Source organism: Melospiza melodia, chromosome 3 (genome assembly GCF_035770615.1).
Source record: "Melospiza melodia melodia isolate bMelMel2 chromosome 3, bMelMel2.pri, whole genome shotgun sequence".
Classification (NCBI taxonomy): Eukaryota; Metazoa; Chordata; class Aves; order Passeriformes; family Passerellidae; genus Melospiza; species Melospiza melodia.
Genome location: NC_086196.1, coordinates 42,492,589 through 42,513,922, shown reverse-complemented (window position 1 = coordinate 42,513,922; position 21,334 = coordinate 42,492,589). Strand labels below are relative to the sequence as shown.

Sequence of the window (21,334 nt, the reverse complement as noted above, 5' to 3'; positions counted from 1 at the left end):
ACTTTGAAGAAAAGACGATGCAAAGCATGATTTGTTGTCAGTCACACAAAGTAAAGAAACAGAGAACTGACAAAAGAAAAAGTGTTACAACTCCACTGTAGTGAAAACAAATGTGCCTATATGCTTTCTAAGTTTTTTAAAGTCAGCGATGAAAACGTAGTGCTCAAAGCAGTGGGGGAGTCCCTGTTTTCATGGCTGAGTTGGTAAAAACACATCTTTTTCTTTCCCTGAACTATCAAAAGCCCCTTTCCTCAATAAATTCTTACATCTGTCACCCATAAAATAATTAAAATAATTTAATTTTTTCATTTGGATCTCCAGGCTTTGCTTGAAAAAAATCTTGCTTTACTCCAACCAGCCTTGCCAATGAGATTGAGCACATTAGTTTCTAATTTACAGTAATGTTTAAGAAGAATCACAGATACACTTGGTAAGATTTTCTAAGCTCTACCACAGCTTTATTTCTTTTCCTCTTAACTGCTACAAGCATTCAACTTTCCTATATAGTAAAGATTTACTCTAACTCTGAATTTCAAGTTAATACTTACTGTTTGACTCAAATAAACAAAATATTTTTGATTCAGCTGATACTTGTGATCCATCTTTCAAAAAAAAAAAAAAAAAAGAGAGCCAATACAAGAAAAAAGGAAACAGAAAAACCTAAGCTAACCAAATTAACTCAATCTGATGGAAAAATGTCCATCAGTATTTTCATGTGTAAGTGGTTTGGGGTTTATTTCCTGATCAAGCCTGTATGGTTCCCTAATCATTTTATGTACATGCCACATGTCACAGATACATGAAAAGGAAAACAACCATTCCAAGCATACCATTCTGTTTTCAACCTCAGGTACCCAATGCTAAAGAAATGCATACCTTATTCCACCTCACATTGAGGGACCGCAGGCAATCAGAAAGCTTGGTTTTTTCCTGAAGATCAATATTTTTATCCAACAGTACTTCAGATTCAGTTCTGTTCAGCCATTCCAGTTTGTCACCCAGAACTTCCATCTCGTCACTTAAGACCTAAAATGGACAGAAGAGTTATAGACTGGAATAAAATGCATACATGCTTAATTAAAGGAGGAGGAAAGCTTTCTTTTAATTCCAATGTTAGACCTTTCCCTGAACATACACAGAGAAGCTCCAATTTTGGTTTCTGTGCTTGATCTAGAAATTACTGAAATATTTATTAACTTTCACTTCCAGCATTTATATTAAGGTAGATGACAAGAAAAATTACACTTTGATGACAAGCAGGAAATATTCAACTGACATGAGGGAATTTATTTAGGCAAACACAATTGCAACTACTTTACATAATTTATAAACACTTATTCAGGCCTTCCATCTTAGATTTGGTCTAAAAGAGGTTGGTTGGGGGTTCGTTGGGGTTTTTTGTTGCCTTTTTTTAAATTAATGATTTTTAAGAAACAAGCAAGCAGGTTAGTTGGACTGACTGCTCCTCTCATTCTTTTAGGATTTCAGAAAATTTTCTTTCACACATTCTATAAACCAAAGATGTTTTGTTGTCAAAGCAAGACACAAAACAGGAAAAACACATACATATGCACACAACTTACTTAAAATGGCCAAAATCCTTACAGTTTAAAAAACAAATTAGATAAAATCTTACACACATAAGAGCTTATTACAACTGCCCAGTAAATGGGACAATGTTGTTACTTACCCTTTAGGGTTATCAGCTTTTTTTCTATAGGTTTTAGCAATTTAAAAGTTGACAAATACACATCAACTCCAGTGAAATTCTACTCACTAAATTCTATCAGCAGTATATCCATTTCTCACTGTCTCTCACACAGACACCATCTTCTGGCTACATACCAGTTACCAACTCAACCCAACTTCATTTCGAGGTACATCTTGCCTATGTAAGAAATCTCACAAAATTGTCTCACACAACCATAATGTGTCTTTGGCTGTTCACAATATAAAAACTCCCCTCCTCAAAAGCCATGTCCCAATGCTTTACACAAGACATACAGATGTATACATATTTACACACTAATCAGTCTTGCCTGTAATTCTTGCAAGTTTTCTTCATGGTTGAATGTAAATCTTGTGTCCAGAGCATTTTCTACATTTTCCAACCAACAACGCAGCTCATCAAGCTTCTTCCTGTACTCTATCAGCTGCTGGTTCTCTCCTTTTAGCCTTAAAAAGCAAAACCAGAAGTCCAGCACATCAGTCCTAAATTACTTCTGATGTCATGGTCAACTTTTTTCAGTGCTTGAAGAATTTTAAAGAATTCATTTTATCATTGAAAGACTCTACCACCCTCATTAAAATGCAAGATATTTACAAATAAATACTACTGCCTTAAAACCAGACAAATTTTAGTTCCAAAGTCATAAAACAGACTTTTAAAGACTACAGAAAACATTAAATGTAAGTGATAGTAATGACAACACCTTCAGGCCTAATCATTATAAGGTCACTGAATTTTTCCCCTGGAGGTTTTAGGGACATATATAATACTTCCACTAATCACATAAAACTTTAATGGAATTTCTCAAACTAAATAACTAAGCAAGATCCTATTTTATTCCTAAACATATCAGGAGCTGTTAAAAACATGTAATTACATTAAGTTCTTACTTTACAATGTTGTGGAAATGTAAGAACTGTACAAATTGGTTCAATTAGCGTATCTCTGTCAGTAATAAAACAAAACTTAGTGTAAGGTACTTACAAGTTCAGCTTCAGTCAGAGAAAGTAGCTGAGAAATTAGTCTTTAAAAAGTCTGGCTTTATAAGGATATTATTTTTAAAACAAAGGGAAACTGTAAAAAAAGTTTTATGGTTGTCATTTTGTAAGTTGTTCTAAACAAAGACTTACTAAGCAGTCAACTTCAGGTGGATTTATGAGAAATTTGTTCTAGACGACAGTTCAAAGCAGAGCTCCAAACATTAGGAAAATTCAGATTAATAACAGCGTGCAATAGAATGCACTCTCTCTCCCAGCATCCGCTCAATGAAAGTCTCCTTATTGCATCTGTTCAGACATCCAAATTTTTGATTAACTTATTACCTTTGTTGTCTATCCATGACCTCTGTTGTGATTGCTTTCCAACGTCTATTCAATCCTGCCAGTTTCTCCTGTAGGAAGCTCCCGTCTGTAGCAGACAGCTTCTGTATGATCCCCTCCCCAGTTCTGTTCAATGCTGAAATACTGGTCTGATGGCTGGTGACTCCCTCTTCAAGTTCCTGTCAGAAACATAAATGCCACACAGAATTTTATTACTGACCTGAAGTGACTTTGATCTGGCTCATGATATGCAGGATGAACCCTGGGTGCATATTATTTTACTAAAAGAGGCACTTAAAACCATCTTACTTCAAAATGGATGCTGTTGACAAAGTTATTAATGTTCTTTTATTGAATGCAATTCAATTTTCTAGGGTCATAAGAAGATAGTGACACAAATTAGGCTATGAATATTACAAAGAATCACAAGAATTCATTCAGGTCACCAGTTCTAAAATCAACACTCATCCTTTTCTCTTTATGTACAGCACTTCCTAGTAGTTCTAACCGATGGTTTGACTTTTAACTAGGTCTTTTCATGATCTATATCCCAAATATTTCTTTATCTTCAGAGTATTTTAACTAAGATATTTATGGCAGCGCTGCCATGGTCCCAGACACCATGGAAAATCTATGAAGCTAAAGAAAGTCAGAAGATGTTGGGATTAAATCTTCAAACATCCCTAATGACTAAAAAAGTCCTACACTGTCAGCAAAAATTTATTTGCAACTAGATTAGGAATAAGATGATTCAAAAAAGAGAAGTAAAATGCATCAGAAGAAAACTTCAAGCAGCAACAAGGATAAAACAGAAGCTGTGTCTTAGACAGAACATAGCTTTCTTTCAGAACACACATTGACACTTGGATACCTAATACTCTCAAAAGAAAAATCTGATCCTTAAAGTTATGCTCTCTTCTCTTTATTTAAAAGGAAGTAAAATAAAAAAATATCAGGGAACTAAATTCCAGAACCAAAATCTGAAAAAAAAATCACACCTAAGACCCCTGTAATTGGAATCTTCTTTTTCTAGATTGTTTACACACAGCAGTATCTCCAAAATACATTCATTTAAATAAATAATTTGCTAAGTTATAAATGACCTTTTTGGGGTCCATTTTTTTTTTAAATTATGAGTCAAAAGTAAGTGAAATATTATACTGGATCTTTTATCTGATTAAAATATTTTTGAAGCTTTAACAAAACTTATAAACTGAAAAATCATGCCAACATTTGAATTATCAAATTATCTCAAACCAATCCATACTAAGAGTGATCATATAACCCCATACTATAGGCAGGAGCTGAGTTCTTCCCCAAGAATAAATTTTAAACTGCAGCCAAAATAGAAATGTTAAGAGTTACTGCTTTTTGAAGTGTAATTGCACAGCCTCTGCAAATCCATATGTCTATCTATAAAACTACAAATTTAGACTAAACTCTAGACTGTTTCCAGCTTGCTCATTTTCTGCTCCAGTCCCACGTACCTGCTGATGCAGCCCAGCTGCCTGCAGCTCCAGGCTGCCATCGGGCCCGCGCGCGTCGGCCAGTAACGCTTCAGCCTCCGCGATCCAGTGGGAGAGATCGTTGAGATCGCAGTGGAACTGCCTCCATGCCTCAATCGCTCTGTCAAAGCAACTGTGGGAAAACACAGGAGTGAAAAATCACCCAAAATTTCAGCTAGAAGGCGAGGAATCCCACCCCAGTGAGCAGAAATTTGCCTTGCAGAACAGAAATACTAACATACAGCCTGGCTAACCAAGTCCTAGTACTGAAGGCTTCCTGGCACAGTAGCAGCTGGTGAAAGCCAACAGCGCAGCCTGTCATTAACTTCCAGCTGAAGGAAGAAAGGGCAGTCCTCAGCAAACTTGTTCTATCACTTAAAAAATAAAGATTGATTAGCTACATCAAATTGGTCTGCAGAACCCTTCCCTCCTTTATCGTGAAACAGTTCAGCTATCAGACAGTGTAAAATATGAAATATGATTAATTGCTCAGATTTTTTTTCTCCTTCATGAGGAGAAAATGGGGTGCTGGTGCCCAGGATTTATTAAGTGAAGGTGATTTTGATTATATATTTGATTATATAGTATTATCAGTGAGCACACATAAGTAGGTCTTATAGCATTTAATCACACAATAATTTAACAGATACTTCATTGTCATCATCTTTGCAGCCTCAAATTAATGTGTTGCCTAATTTGAAGGGTAACATGTTCTTGTATGGAACAGACAGAATAACCATAGTCAGAAATGTGTTTTTGATAAAATGAGAGTTCTATTAACGAGCTACCAAAGTAAGAGCATGAGAAAAACATGTCAGAAAGGAATGGAGTGGCTTGTTTTCTATTTGTTTATTATTAACTATTCCCAACTAACAAAAATGGTCATCTTTAAAGGCCTAAGAGGCCAAGACTACTGTTAATCAGAGGACCCTCTGTTTTGACTGAGGAACTATGTCATTTGTAGCCTATTACTGCAAACAATTGAAAATAATTGCAACCGTAAAGACTCCAGGGTTATTGCACATATACAGATACAATCTGAAATTAGCAGCATAAAGATCTCTAAAACCAAACTTTAAACTTTTTTTTTGCAACTTTTTTTTTTTAACTGAGATTAATTTCATCAAAATTAAATCTCATTTTACATAAGATCCGTATTTCTTGACATATACAGGGCTTATTTGTTGTTATTATTATTAGCCAATTAAAAAGTCTTGGAAGAAGTCTTAAAAATTTAAGATTTAAAGAAGTCTTAAAAATCTCCACTTTAATGTTTCTAACCTTATCTCCTAGTTCTACCATTTCAGTTTCAGCACATGCCTTGATTTAACACCCTAGACCAACCTGTACACTGACCACAAATTTCAGTGTCCCTTTATTTCTCACATATGTTTCAGTCCAAGCATATTGTCTCATAACAGTACTCATCCCACATTTAATAAGATACATTCTAAGCACTTAAAATAGATTAAAAGAAGGTTTTATAGGCTTCCTTAAAAACTACAGTTTTTCAGGGAGTTTTGGCCACATGACTTTCTCAGAATACAAAATTTAAAACTTCAGAGAACACTGAGGTACAAAGTTTTAACTTGCACCAGTTCTGTTGTGGGACTACAGCTCCATCAGTATTTTGAGCAATGAGCAAAGTTCCACTCCAGTTTTGAGTCACATGCATGTGCTGCTGTTCCCCTACAGACTGCCTCATCTGAAAGCTAAAAGTATCAAATTCCTGTGACTATTGCACCAAAACTTGGCCATCATTTGCCTCCTCTGCAGGAATCCACTGTTTCCAAGTCATCAACACTTAGCACTGGGAGAAAATCCACAGCAAAATGAGCAGACCTATCAAACCAGTGCAGTTACAAACATTAAGTCTATATATACATACAAAATCCACACTTTTTACTCTACACACGTCCAAATGCAAATGCAGTCAGCTGGATTTAGTTGACTACTTAGAAGCTTTGATAAGTAAAGTTGAATTAAACTTGTGCTTGGCTTCATCAGAGCATTTACTAAAGGTTTAACTACTTAGCTGGCATTCAATCACAAAATCTTTACTACCTCTGAAAACTAAATTAATCTTTTGCCGGAGGCTTCAGATGCTGCTTCTTCTAATTTTGTCAAAATTTCCACCCACTCCAGACATAGAAAAAAGCCAAAGATGATTAGGGAGATAGTTATCCAGCTTATACTTAGTGTAACACTGGGAAAAGCAAGCTTAAACTATGAATTCTTCTTTGTAACAGAAAGGGTTTAAAAATACTAATGCCATTTTAATATTGCAATTAATAACATCTTCAGTGATCAAAAAGCATGCTTCTGTTAAAATTACAGCATTTTATATATTCAAGAAGCTACATATAATTTATCTAAATTAGTAGTCCAGTAGTCCCTTGTTGTATGAAAATGAAGCCCAATATTATTAATATGAAGAGCTTTACAAACTTTATGATGGTCAAGCTTAATTTGTATCAGCAAAGTGACTGAAGAGGCAATCTGTTGCATTTTGCCACTTATTCATAAACACTGAACTTACTCTTTGATTCACTTACCTTTCTCAATAAGAAGACTAGGTTTCTGGTTAGCCCTGGCTACTTAATCAAAGTAAATTTGAGTAGCAAATTCAACTGTACTCACAAAACGTTAACATTAGTTAACTTACAAAATGCTAACATTAGTTAAAGCTTTCCAAGTAAGCTTCAAGTGGAAAAAAAGACACAACTAAAGCTTAGTTCATACAGTATCTATGAGGACAATACTATAGCTACAGGCATATAAATATGGACAGGCACCAAATTTGGGAGCAGTTGTTTCCAAATTCAGCAGGTGACCCACAAGCACCCAGCAAGAGCACAAAGCTCTACATATCTGGCATCACTGCTTTCTGATTTAAGAATCCACAGTGAAACAACATTGCCTGCTGAGTTATTAGAAATCTTGATCCTTAACTCATCCAGGAGCCCAGAATTTCTGGAAGCCTCTATTTGGATGATACCACAAACTGATTTTTATATCCCCACACAAACTGATTTTTATATCCTCCTGAGAAAGAGTTGGAAACACCTGCTTATGTAATACACATTCTTCCTAAAAACACGTCTTAAAAATACAATACCAGATGTGTTTGATATCAGATTTCTGGTGCTACAAAGCAAGCAAACATAATTCGGCATACCTTATGCCCTAGAAAACTTCTGCATCATCCATTACCTTACATCATCATTAAAAAGGAAATACTGTAAAAGCAAAGGAATTTCAGTTTAAGCCTTTGCATTTAATTTTAAATGTTACTATATAATTTTCAGTCATTAAAGGGTTTTTTTGCATAGCAGCAATCTTGGTGTACACTGCTGCTTGCAGTGTGAGCACCTTCAGCTTAGTGGTAACTTCCCAAACATGTGCTTTGACACTTTTACAAATTCCAATTTAAAATATTCCTCTAATACACTTTCCCAAGAATTACTAAGGTGTATTGAGCTTGTTTTTAAAGATTTAATACTGATTCAGATAATGTAAAAAGTTTATTGTCTCTTCTATAAGGGTTGGGGAGAAATCAAACTTTTTGCCCAAGTGAAATTACACCTATTTGTGGCAAGAAATTAGAAATACATATTTCTTAAGCACTTATTTTAGTATTCTTTTGTTTTCCTAACAACAAAATTTTCTAATCGGGTCATCTCTCATCTTCAAATACTTACAACAAATATTATTGACAACTGTCATAGGTGCTGTATTTTAAAAACCCTATTCTTTCAAATTGCATCCTTCCTTCAAAAAACAAAAAAAAATCAGCCTTGAATTCTTTATAAAAAGATGTCCTACTCAACATTATTATATTAGAACTTTGCTTTGTGATGCCTTTACAAAACCAAAATTTTACATTCCATAAACAAAACATTGTATCTCACAGACTAGAAACAATGAGCCTCATGAAAGCAGCCAAACTTCAATTTCCATGTTAACAGTTTCAACATTCAATAATTCTGGAAATTATTTTGTAATACCAACAAATAAAAGCTGACAACTCCCAAACTCATCTTCATCATTAAGGTACATTTGAAAAACACTTATATAAACACATACATAAAGTATTTACATGGCCACAGAGACCAATCATGCTTGACTTACCACTTACGATCATTGTACATTCTATTAATTCTGTCCCATTCTGCATTCAGCTGTGTTAGTGCATCTCCTATTTGTATTGCCTCAGGTCCAGATGCTTCCAATATAACATCAGGCTGCTTTTCATGTATTACTGCAATTTGATCCCCAAGTTTATCCAAAATATCTTTTATGTTCTGCAAGTACAGTAATGACACAAGTCATTAGTAAAGTTAACACCAGCAGGAAAAAAAAGAAAAACACCAAAAGATAATATTTTCAAAATTCTTTCCCAAAAATCAGCATCTACAGTAAGACCATGACCACAGTAACATTTACAGTTTAAATCAGTTTTAGCAAATGAACTAAATAGCTCATCATACCATTTAAACGTATATCCTTTTCAGGTATTTATGAAAAGGATGTAATAATTCATACATATCTACTTTGTTCCTAAGGTAAAGGGCACACCATACTTCTCAAAATTACACTAGCTTCACTATTAAACAAATCTACCCATGTCACTATACATACTCTTTCCTCATGTAAAAAAATGGACCACAAAATGCAACTTCATCATGCTTCACGTAAACTCCCATATGCACAGAACTGCAAAAGCATAAGGCTGCACAAAGGTTTTACCTTTAAATGACAAAGTTAAAGTAATCAATTTCAAATACCACTGAACTATTATGTGAAAATTCCTTTAAACCAGATATTGTTGTAAGACTGCCTTGGTATTCAGAAGACAAACAGTCCATGCAGACAGTGGAATTTACTTATCTTTTTGAATTTAAAAGAGTAATGCTTCTAAAAATTTTATGCTCTGCTATTTGCTTTTTCTGAAAGCTATATCAAAACTTCAAAATCAGATGAGACACCTGCACCAAAAATACCAAAAGTATTTTCAACCCGTCTTAACATAACGACTCCTAACTGCACTCAAGGCAGCACAGAAGCAGAGTAAGCAGGGTTAAGAGAATTTCATCAACAAAACAAAGGCTTCCCCCTTTGTCAAAGGCTGGCACCATTCCCATATTTGGTTTTATAAAAAATATAAAAAAACCAAAACATGAAAAATGGAAGCATGTGCACAGCAGAAAGGAAAGCATGTCAGAAAAGTGGACTGGAATTCTGCAAAGCTTTTAAGGACCTACACAGCAGCTGCAGAAACAGCCAATCTAGCTCTTAGTGAGAGGCAGAGCCCAACTACACCTCAGATATGACACGTGGACCCTGCTATGATTCCCAGTCCAGAGAGGTACACCTACCCTGCACCATGCCATGTGTAATTACCAACTCCAATGGATGTTTTCTGAGGGACTCTATTTCACACTCTTTTGTATGGTAAGAATTAACCAGGGCTCATACTTCTCCACACTCAGCTCATATTTGACAGGAGGATTCAGTATTTTCAAACATGATTTCTTCATCTCCTTTTGAAAAAGTCGAGGTCCTCAACTATTTCCTCACTATAAATCACACAGGCAAATCCACTGGCTGACAATAAGAAGGAGGAGCTTAAAACTGAAACAATATTGCTGTTTTGCTCATCACAACAGGTACCATCATCTTGTGGCCTCATACACAACTTCATAAAAAGACAAAAATCACCCTTTCTCCTGTTCCTATTTGAGCAATTGCTTTCACATGACCTAAGAACAGCAGCTGTATTATGGCTATCAAGCAGAAATGCAAGGAGATTGGCTTCAGCATTTCTCTAAGTATTATGTAGACTATGATGGCAAACACAAGCATCTACAACAAATTAAACCTTGCTCCCTCAACCTCCCACCCAGTTTTCATGCTGCTACACTTTGTATCCAGATTATGTGTAGAAAAAAAAATTAGCCAACAGAGCTATCATTTTTTAGTTTCCAGTGTATATTGATCTTGCATACACCAAGCAAAACCACAAATGTAGTAATAGAGTTGTTAGGGTGGTGGCCTTTCTTCTGCTGTTTCCGTTCTCCACTCTGAATGTAATGCTTAGGCATGCATTACCTTCAGTGCATCTTCCTGAGCTGAAAAATCTTCATAGATGCCAGTATTCAGCTCTGGTGCATTCAGCAGCAATTCAACATCAGCCATGGCCAGCAAAACTTTGTTGATTTCAACCAAGTACTCAGCTGAGAAAGGCAAGGTCCTAACTCCTGTAGCAAATTGGCCTTTTAACCTCTGCTGGACAGGGATTGCCTGAAAACATGAAAATTCATTTTATAATTCAAGCAACAATCAATTTTATTAAAAAGTCCTAAATCAATAAACTATATTCAGAATACTTCCTTTTCTACATTAGAAAAGAAAACAAAGGCCTTTCTAGCAAGATTACATTCATTCAGAAAGCTGCAAGTCCTGCACAAGACAGTTTGTTTATTTTAAAAGTTAGGAAAAAGTTGATATCATGCTTCAAAACGACTCCATTATTCTTGATTAAAACTCCAAGCAATGGGAAGGGTACCACTGTTTCTCTTAACTTGATCCTTACAATTTCCAGAAATAACACTTCTTGATCGAGCCTGTATCTAGTGTTACAATCCACTCTGCTTCCTTCTTTGCCAAGATACCAATTTACTGAAACACTTATTTCCCATCCATATTCTTTTCAATAGGCATCCCCACCCACATTTTCTAACCATTTTTTAAAAATAAATTAGTGCTCCACCAGTAGTCCAATATTTTGCAGCAATAAAAGGCAGTAACTCCTCCCGAGCTTGCCAATTGTTTTCTGCTCTGGCCGCAAGACTAGGCTATCTAGCCAAGTACCATGTTAGCAGATAAGAGTAAGAACAGTAATTTAATGCAGCTTTTTCTTGGCTCACTAATAGAGGGCTGGATCTGAAACATTGGGAAGATTGCTACTATCCCTCTGCCATGCCTGGCAAAAATTAGCAGAGGCAGGTAAAGCACACTGAAAGAAAAGATTTTTAGCAGAAAATGTTTCTTGTCAAATGGAATTCTGTTACCATCTCTGAAAATAGCCTAGTTCTTTCAAATTATCAAATAAAATAAAGCCCACTTCCAAATACTGAAGAACTCAAGCAACTTTAAATCACCATGTTGCACTTGGTGAGTGAATCAAGCAAGACAGAGGCACGGGACTGTGGGATTTACTAACAGCTAAGAACACTCTAAAGAGTGAAGAATAAATGTATGCTCATAGCAATTTCAGCCAGTGAATTTTACTTGCAATTTGTCTGGGCTGGGTGCACACATGAAAATCTCTAGCAGAGCTGACAACCAATAAAATATTAAAACCAAACGGCTTGCAAACACCTGTCTATATCTTCCTCCTTCACATGCTTCTGACAATTTCAAATATGTCACTCAAATTAACAGGAACCTAACATAACCAGCATATGTAGTGCAAATGAAGCAAGGACTGCAGCAGAAAAGATGTGTTCACATATTCACAATTCAGGACTTTACATGCACTAAATGCTCCTAAGGATTTTCTTTGGTTTGTGTTGGTTTGGGGTTTTTTGGAGGTTTTTGTTTGTTTTTGTTTTGTTTTGTTTTGTGTTAATTTGGATTTTTTTTTTGTTTTATAAAATAGACAGTCATCCTGTTCTGAAACTGGGGACACAGCTTTGCTTCCACAAAACCTTTACCACTAAATATGATTTGCTCTCAGTGATTCATTGCACACCAAAGAAACAGGATGCAAGGGCATAGTCTACTAAAGTCTACTAAAAACAAGAATTACAGAAAAGCATCACAAACTACTCAGTACTGCTTTTGATTCAGTACAGCAAGCAAGCATCTCAGTTAAAAACAAGGCTTACTCCATATGTTTTAGCTACAAAGCCAGCTTCTTGGTCCCTGATGCTCCCCAAATGCATTTTCTTGAGGCTCTGCATATATTTTATCAGCTTCCATCAATGAAATTCAGAGCAGAAGCCCAAGGCTTAGACAGAGGCATGATTTCCTGTGGAAGGAGAGGGCCCCAGTTCCTAAGAAATCAGACAGTCTGTGCAACTCAAAGTATGTTTTCCCTAGCAACATGAAATATGTCAAGGTAAGAAAAAATTCCAGGATGCCTTCTACAGCACAGCCATCTGCAACATCTTCACAAGGTGTTTTCTCTAGCTCCCAAATCATTCCAGAAGCCTCATTCTCACACAGGCAGCAAGACTTCAGAATCAAGACTTCACCCACATGAATAGGTCACTGGGCTTTACTATGTTTCCACTCCCCACACACTGCTTTGTCTCTCATTATCCACACCCCACACACTGCTGTGTCTCTCATTAGAAAAAACTTGCACAAGATTTAAAACAGCACATGTTGTCATGCAGCAAACTTGTTCTGTACTTGTGCATTGACATGTTCTGAAACTTTCTGCTTTCCCAGTAACACCATCCTGGGCCAGATTACTCTTCCTGGCTAAGCAGTGAATTCCTCCTGATGCTGCTCCCTCAGAGTACAGCTCCTTGCTAATCTCCTCCAGCTGCCTCCCATCACTGAGATGATGCCTCCTCTCACAACCCTCATTCTTAAAGGTGAACATAAGTGCTATAAACACATTAGCGCTTCAGTACAGCAGAGTTTTTAATTACTCAGCTGTTCTCTACCTTGCACTGCAGACTAGAAGCTTCTAAAATGCAGCATAATATGCTAAAAAATAGAAGTGGAGTTTTATGTAACTCTCTCACAGTTACCTGATAAGTACCTAAATATCACAGAAGTTGTTTTTGCTTGCTTGGCTCTTTTATTTTTTATTTTTTTTTTAATTAAGGGAAACAAACCCCTCATGTAAGCAACCTTTTCACAGAATCAGAAGGGTTTCGTTTGGAAAGGGACCCTAAAGATCATCTCATTCCAACCCCCCTTCTTGGGCAGGGACAACTTCCACTGTATCAGGTTGCACAAAGCCTCATCAAACCCATACTAGAACACTTCCAGGGATACAGAATCCACTGCTTCTCTGGACAACCTGTTCCAGTGACTCACCACTCTCACAATGAAGAATTCCTTCCTAATGTCCAATCTAAACTGACCCTCTTACAGATTAAATCCATTGCCTCTTCTTTTATTCCTTCACGCCTTTGTAAAAATCCCTTCCAGCTTTCCTGTAGGCACTGGGAGGCTGCTATAACAATCTCCCCAGCGCTCTCTCTTCTCCGAGTTAAAAGACCTCTGTCTGTCTTAACAGGAGCAGTGCTTCAGTCCTCCCACAATTTTTCTTCAGCATACACAAATAAAAAGTAAATCTAAGATTATTTAAGATGAAATCTGACTGGATGACTTAATAGTCCTTTTCTACTCTAATTTCAGTGTTGATAGAGCATGCTTAATAAATTTGCTCACTCTTTAAATACTAGCAAAAACAAAGGATTAGAGGAATAAATAGAATACGTGGTTATTACTGAACATGCTATAAATAAGGCCAGTCAATAAGAATGGCTAAAAATGCTTTTTATTTGGAGTTCAAATAAAAAATGTTATTTCCTCCTGTACTCAGCATACAGTTTAACCTGCAATTCAGAATTCAGTTTCAGATTTTTTTTTTCCACCTCCTCTTTTACTCTAAATACATTTTGAAACAAAATCTACTAATGATTCTACTCAGTAAGATTTTTCTGACTTGCTTCCAAGTGGATTTTGGAAGCCCTAGATATTGACATAAAATTAAATCATGTACCTCCTTGGATGTTTAACTATATAAGCCAGTTTTTAAATCTCAAGATATCTCAGAGCCAGTTTTCTAAAAAAAGGTTTCCCAAAACTCATGTCCATTTAATTAATGCATTCAGCAAACAATTGTTCATATTTTAGTAATCCAGAACCTTTCCTATAAAAAGCATACTAGAAAAACAAATACATTTTCTTTATTGCAGAAATACTTCAAGAGTCTTCAAGACAATGCTTCGGTTTATAGGAAAAAATGCACTGTGCCTTCAACTGCATATTCACTGCAGTTGCAAAATCACCAATATTCACCATCTGCAAAATTACCATTTTCACTTCAAAACAACTTCCTAAAATCTGGAAAAATCTCTCAGGAATTTGGGCAATGAATTACCTCTGCAATTTCAGGTTTAATTCTTTCCTTTCCCTCATTTTGAACAAAGGCAGAATAGTCCAATTTAAATAAATACTAAAACACTGTTAGAAAAGAAGGACCTCCAGGAGATGCAAACTGCCAGTGCATGCTTTTCTTGCTAATGGATCTGTGGCAAAACAAGGCTTACTCAAAAGTACCTACAATGCAGAAGGGTTACCAATATTTCAAAGATATTTTAACTCCATAATCCCTAGGAGCATAAATTATGAGGAATATTTATGATCCAGCTACTTCCAGCAAATCAATATATAGATATGACCTTCAAGCACCATAAATAAGTCCTCTCCTCCACACTTGCTTAGAAAAGCATAAATAATGTATTTCATAAAAGCCCAATTGAAGTCTACTCCCCAGCTCGGCAGCTGAAATCTTCCTTTCCCTCCCTGTTTTGCTCACATCAAACAGCAGTTTGTCCTTCTCTCACTACAGCTTCCTCACATCAAGGTGAGTGCTTAAGCCACCTGCACTCCAGCAGGTCAAGAATTCATTTAGTGCTTCTCAGTCCTAGGCTGAGATGAGCAACAAGCACTGCAATTTTCAAGTCTGGTGGCTCCAAGAAAATTCTGGAGCAAGACTGATTATCTAAAATGATGATATTTGGGAAGACTATTTCTCCTTTTAGCAAGGTTATGGTCTCACACCATTTTCAGTGTTCAAGATTGATTAGTAGAGCCAGTGAAAGAACAAGCCATAAAAGTAAAATAAGGCTACCTGAGACAAGCTGCCTTAGCACTCAAATATCAGAAATCCACAGGCACAGGCACATGAAGCAAAAGCAGCAGTTTGAATGTCCACGTTTCACATCAGTAATGAAAACTTCTGTGGTCCTTTTGTGACAGTCTAGCTGACCTGAGCAAGGATAATGTTTCTCCATCAACACTCTATTTTAATTGCTATGGTAATCCATATTGACACAACGTTCTGCATTCAGCAACCAGATTGACTTATCCAGGAATGGATCTAGCAGTAGCAGGGATTAGCTGCAGTATACCCCTTTAAGAAAAGGGCTTTACAGGAATCAAAGTATCCTCCTTAGAGAAGATCAGTCAAGCTGCAGTGAGACCAACAGTGACAAGGAGGACCCATCTGAGGCATGACTGGACTGCCCCCATTAGCAAAGAGCCATGCAGGTGCACCATTTTTCCATTTCTGTCCAGTAATTGATTCATTCAATGCATCTGGATGGTCAAACAGAAAAACTGAATAATGTTACTTTACTTTAAATACACATGAATCACCCTTCCCTTAAAAAAAAATTTCAGGGCATCAGTCAGGTCCCCAGGCTTATGTCACCAGAAGAGACGGCTGAAGACCCAACAGAGCACTCAGATGTCAGACTGTTCCACAGATCCTGGGCCCTCTTTGCTGCCCACCTCTTCATGGCAGCCTTACAATGTGAAACAGTCCTTCTAAAAAGCATCAGATCTAGAAGTTGATACTGAATGGACTGTGTGACAGAGGACAGCAGACCATCTATAACCTGCAGCTGAAGCCACACAGCACTAGCTGTGAACAAAAAGCACAACATTATGATTTTGTGGTGCAAGTCTTACAGGGAGTCAGAACATGTTATCAAGTGGTTCTAGGTTAAAAAGTTACAAAGCAGTCAAAAAGATTTCTAGATGTTAATTACAAACCCTTATATGCAGAAATTGAAAAGTCCTTGACAGTCAAGCTTGTTCAAGACATTACTTACTGCTTCACAAGGTTCTTCATTGTAATTGCCTAAAATATTAATGTAATTACCACAAAAACATGTGTTTTTAAGGATGGAGAGGAGAAATAAAAGAGATTTAAAAAACATCAATAAAAAATACCCACAAAGCCACAACAAAAGCAATCAAAAACTATCTGTATCCTCAAAAATTAAGACATACAACTTTCTGGGCAGTCAGTTTTATCAGACATCATATCAGTTGCAAAATTGTTTATCAAGATACACACACACATTATCAGAAATACTTCAACCTTTGTCTGTTTTATTAATAATTCATTGTGTAGAGTAATATCCATTACATGAGGGCAGTTATCCCTCTCTAAGCACTTCAGGCAGGAAAAGACAGCAGAGGTGTTACAATACCCTGACCACAGGATGCAGAGCCACTGGATTTAAGCCTCAAACAAGGCTTTTACCATACCTGCACCAAAGTAATATTAAATCTGGCTGTTTGAGTTAAGAGTTTTTAAAAAGGGTTAAGTGTAATCCTCATGGATCAAGACTGGCAAGACAAACTTTCCTGAATCAGGCCTACTGCCCAGATCACAGTCTAAGATTTGGGTCTGAAGGATGAGATCTTTTGGACCTATAATGACTATGTAGAAATCCCAAACTAGCATATGTTGATAATCTCCTAACAAAAAATGAATGCTGTCATTTTGAAACACTTCTTTCCACAGAGGTGTCCAAAGAAGATCACTAGATTAAACTCTAGTGTATGAATCTCCAAAGTTCATACACACCATTAACTGTTCTAAGAAACAGAAGCCTCATTTACCTGTAGTTTTTGTTCATCCTCCACACCTTGCAGCCCTGACAGACGGTCCTCAGCCTCATTCAGCCACTTCATTAGACTATCATGCTCCTTCTTATACTGGGAAAACACTGGAGAGAGCTCCACCGCCTGCCTCCTTTGAAATGACCTGCACTCCTACAATCCAGTGTATTGGAAAATATGGCGAAAAAAGAGGGAAGTAGTGAACAGAATAGGTCTTATTTATTTGAAAAACAAAAATACTTGAGGGACTTATTTGAAGGAGCAAATTCCAAAATATGCAATACTACTAATTTATTTTTGTAATAGCTATATTCTCTTTATCTGCATAGACATGTAATCAAAGACTGCCTGATGGTCTTGCCCTGCACCTTTGAACTACACCTCAGCTCCTCAATTCTAGCAGATTCAAACAGGTGAGCTAAAAGGAGCATCTTTGTTCTAGACAAAGCCATTTTTAACACAGCATGTGTATGCAAGCACAACAACATGCTGCAGTCACTGCTAATACCCTCTTATAGGAAGGAAGAGGAATGTGGGAGCAGGCTCAATCACACAAAGGGCTCATGCTGAGGGGTTGGTATGTTTGTGTACATGTGTATCCACAGTCACTCCACATCTAGTGGCGGGGATAAACCTCTGTTCAAGGGCCAGAAAAGGTGAAGCAAATGCCCAACTTGATGCACCCACCTATTTGGGTCAATACATAGGGTGCCCCTCTGTGAAGCTGTGAAAGGGACTTTAAAAATCAAAACCATTCCCCCAAAACCTAGAAATGGGAAAATTCATATTTTGGAATTGCAAAGATTCAGAGTCAAATTGTGTGCACATACATTTCACTCTTCCCCAGAGAATCACATACACTGAAAAAGCCATAAGTTATACATATGGATTACAGGTTGCAAGTGGGATATCGAAGGGAAAATTGATAAATGAGCTGTAGTAGCTACCATAACTGTACCTGCAAACTGTTGTACTTTTTCTGCAGAAGCAACAACTGTAGGCGGATCTTCTCTCTCCTATGGTCCTCCATAGGCTGCTGGAGCAACTGCCCTCCTCTCTGTAAAACTTCTTCAATCTGAGCTCTTTCTTGATCCAGCTAAAATTACACAAATCTCTATTATCTACAGAAATTAATTTTAGAAACATTAGCTGCTCAGATAGTAACAGCAATTGTACCAAACTTTTGTCTTATAATCCAAATGGGAGCCAAACAAGTTCAAGCAGATATTCTCCTCAACAACTACCAAATCATAAAATCCAACTTCCCATAAACTTTATAAAGAGATGTACTGAAAGAAATTTAATGAGCCAGCAGTATGCATTCACGTCAATCGGGTATTATGACTTTAGCACCATTTCTATTCTAGATATTCCTTGACAATAATAAGCAAGCTCAGAGCAGAACAGTACAAAATTAAAAATTCAATAAATACAAAAATTTAAAAATCAATAAATATAAAAACAGTATAAAAGGAAGGCTACATTCTATAACCATAGACCCTTCTATAGAAATAGTTGAAAATTTGTGTTCTGTAATGTACATGGCATTTTCCACAGACTTATATCCAGCCTTTCAGCTCAGTTTATAGTATTAGAGCTGCTTATAAGGAAGGCAGACAGAGTGGACTGACAGGGATTTACCCGATTTTGCAGGCAACGAGGCCATAGTGGACAAGATGCTAACAAAACTATGGCAATTTTATATGGGTGAATAGCAGAGTCTAGATAACAATCTAGAAGATAAATTTTGTTCAAAGCTTTTATTTGGACTTCCCAAGATAGAGCCACATTACAAGACTCTTACTTGCACCTTACCTCAAGCATCCTCTGAGCTGGCCTATGCACTGTGATTCATTTTATCATACCAGTTTAAATTTGAACCTCATTCAAACATCATTCAAATGCAGGAGGGATTTCTCACAAAGAGCTACTTTGAGTAGGAGATAGAAGGTAGATAAACAAAAATCACAGTTCACTACTTGTATTCTATGAAATTGTGATGAAAATACCAACTCAAGTATGATTAGTTACACTCAGCCCAGCAGCCAAGATGCAATAGCTATGGGAAAAGTATTGGAAAATTGTGCAGGGTATCCAACAACCTAATAGTTCCCTTCCTTTTCTATCCTTAACTTAAAGACATTTCATCAGAATTCTCCCTCAAAGCCTGGAGCAATTCAACAGAGGGACAAAATAGAAAGTTATTTATTTAATTATTCATTTGTTTCATTGCTCACAAACCTTTTCATCTTCCCCACTCAACTCCAGATGCTTTTCCACAACTTTTAACATATTCTGTATGTCACTCTCAAATTTGTCCAGGTCTAGAAAAGCCACTCTAGCTTCACGGGGCTCTGACATGACAGGAAGTCGTTCTTGTCCAACAAGCATCTGCAAAGCAAAATAAAACCTTGGTCAAGCTGAACATTTAGTCTGAGCTGTCCCATACAAGTCCCCATGAACACATATATCAGTCCGCAGGACCATTAGATATCAGTATAAATCAAAAATTTAGGAGTTATATGATCTGAGAGATAGCTTGAACACACTTGGTAGTTATCACCAAGTTTCTACATTGAAACTTCAATTTGAGTATTTTATTCTCAAAATAAATCGTCTCAAGTCACATTAGCTTATGCTGTTGTTTTGTAGCTCACAAATATGTAGTGCAATATATAAAATTTTCTGAACAGTTGTTCAGAAACTGTTGAAACACAAGTCATCACCTGCTACTCAGATTAAAAAAAAGCAGCTGGTCTAAAAACCAGTCTATTTTTCACATATAAATACCCACACTTAAAAGAGAACTCAAAAGCAGGAGAGCACTGCTCTAATAAACAATGACCTATCCACTGCAGCCAGTTGCCATCTTCTTGGCACAGATTCCCCAATCAAGTTCCGGGGCTCATTCATCCTCACCTTGGCACTTTTGATGTGCTGAGAGACCTTCTCAAAATTACGGTTGAGCTCCGCCAGTTTGGGCTCAACAAGTTCCCGGCAGGACACGCCCCGACCGTTCATTAAGATGACAGCCTGGTCACGGACATTATCCACTCGGAGGCTGACGTCATCTAGTTCAGATGTCAAACGCTAGAAAGTGAAAGAAAATGAAAATGGTCATCTCCTAGGCAAGGACAGAGACATCTGAAAATAAACAAATCTGACATCATTCAGAATCCATGAGTTGACAGATGACACAACATTTCCTACCTTCACAGTTTCCTCCTTTTGGCTGGCTGACTTCTTCTCAATTTCATCCAGTAAGGCTTCAGCCTGATACAACCAAGTACTTATGTGGGCAACATTTTCGTCAAAAATTTCCAGCTGGCCCTGGTGATTCTGGAAAAAGATGAAAACAATGTATGAATATGAGAAACTTCTAAAAATCCAACAAAAAAAATCCGAACAACAACAACAAAAAAACGCAGAAACTCAAAAAACCATCAGATAAATCAACCGTGCCAAAATCTTATGAGTAGAAAGGAGATTGATAAAATAGTGTTTTGGACATATTTGGAATGAAACACTGAAAATTAAATCATACCTTTCATCTTCACTAGTATTTACAAAAATTCGATTTTCATTCTAGACCCTTTGATAATATAATTTCTAATTCACAGAAAGATAAATAGAAGTAGCTGAGGTAGTTTGTACAATTAAAGATAGACAATGTATAACAACAACCAAAAACTCCACAACTTTTTCTATCAGCGCTAGCAGGTGCAACAGTACCCACTGTGTGTGGTTATTCAGGTTTTTTAATTGGAAGGGATTATGCCAAACTTACAAATTAATCAAGTGTTGATATTTCACTGATTGCATAAAAATATTCCTTCCTCTTAAGTAGCAAAATTGTAGACATGTTAATTAGGTCTGCTTTCACATGCAGTCAGAAATTGTCACATTAGGTGCCTCAGACAGATGTAATGTTATTTTGTGTATCAGATTCAGAGAAGTAACAATCTGTTTAAGTCTTTCACTAAAACAAAAAGGTAGACAAGATTTGCTTTTTCAGAATAACAAAACAAAGGGAGGAGAGAAAAGAGAGAAGGCCTATGGTTGTGCTTTGTAAGGTTAAATTGTTCTTTTGCTACATGGAGCTATAAATTTCT

At 36.6% G+C, this 21,334-nt stretch overlaps 1 protein-coding gene across 4 annotated transcripts in view; it reads right to left on the bottom strand.

Moving 5' to 3' along the window:
• UTRN (utrophin) overlaps positions 1-21,334 on the bottom strand; it is a 340,805-nt gene that overhangs the window by 197,090 nt on the left and 122,381 nt on the right. For 3 of the 4 annotated variants that reach the window (XM_063151512.1, XM_063151511.1, XM_063151514.1), the window contains exons 35-45: positions 20,433-20,561; positions 20,142-20,312; positions 19,464-19,613; positions 18,181-18,318; positions 17,223-17,375; positions 10,665-10,856; positions 8,685-8,857; positions 4,536-4,686; positions 3,052-3,227; positions 2,040-2,175; positions 877-1,026 (exon numbers count right to left, since the gene is read on the bottom strand). In XM_063151512.1, the coding sequence (XP_063007582.1) occupies positions 877-1,026; positions 2,040-2,175; positions 3,052-3,227; positions 4,536-4,686; positions 8,685-8,857; positions 10,665-10,856; positions 17,223-17,375; positions 18,181-18,318; positions 19,464-19,613; positions 20,142-20,312; positions 20,433-20,561 (1,719 nt within the window). The remainder of the gene's footprint in view (positions 1-876; positions 1,027-2,039; positions 2,176-3,051; positions 3,228-4,535; positions 4,687-8,684; positions 8,858-10,664; positions 10,857-17,222; positions 17,376-18,180; positions 18,319-19,463; positions 19,614-20,141; positions 20,313-20,432; positions 20,562-21,334) is intronic. The other variant, XM_063151513.1, reaches the window with a different exon arrangement.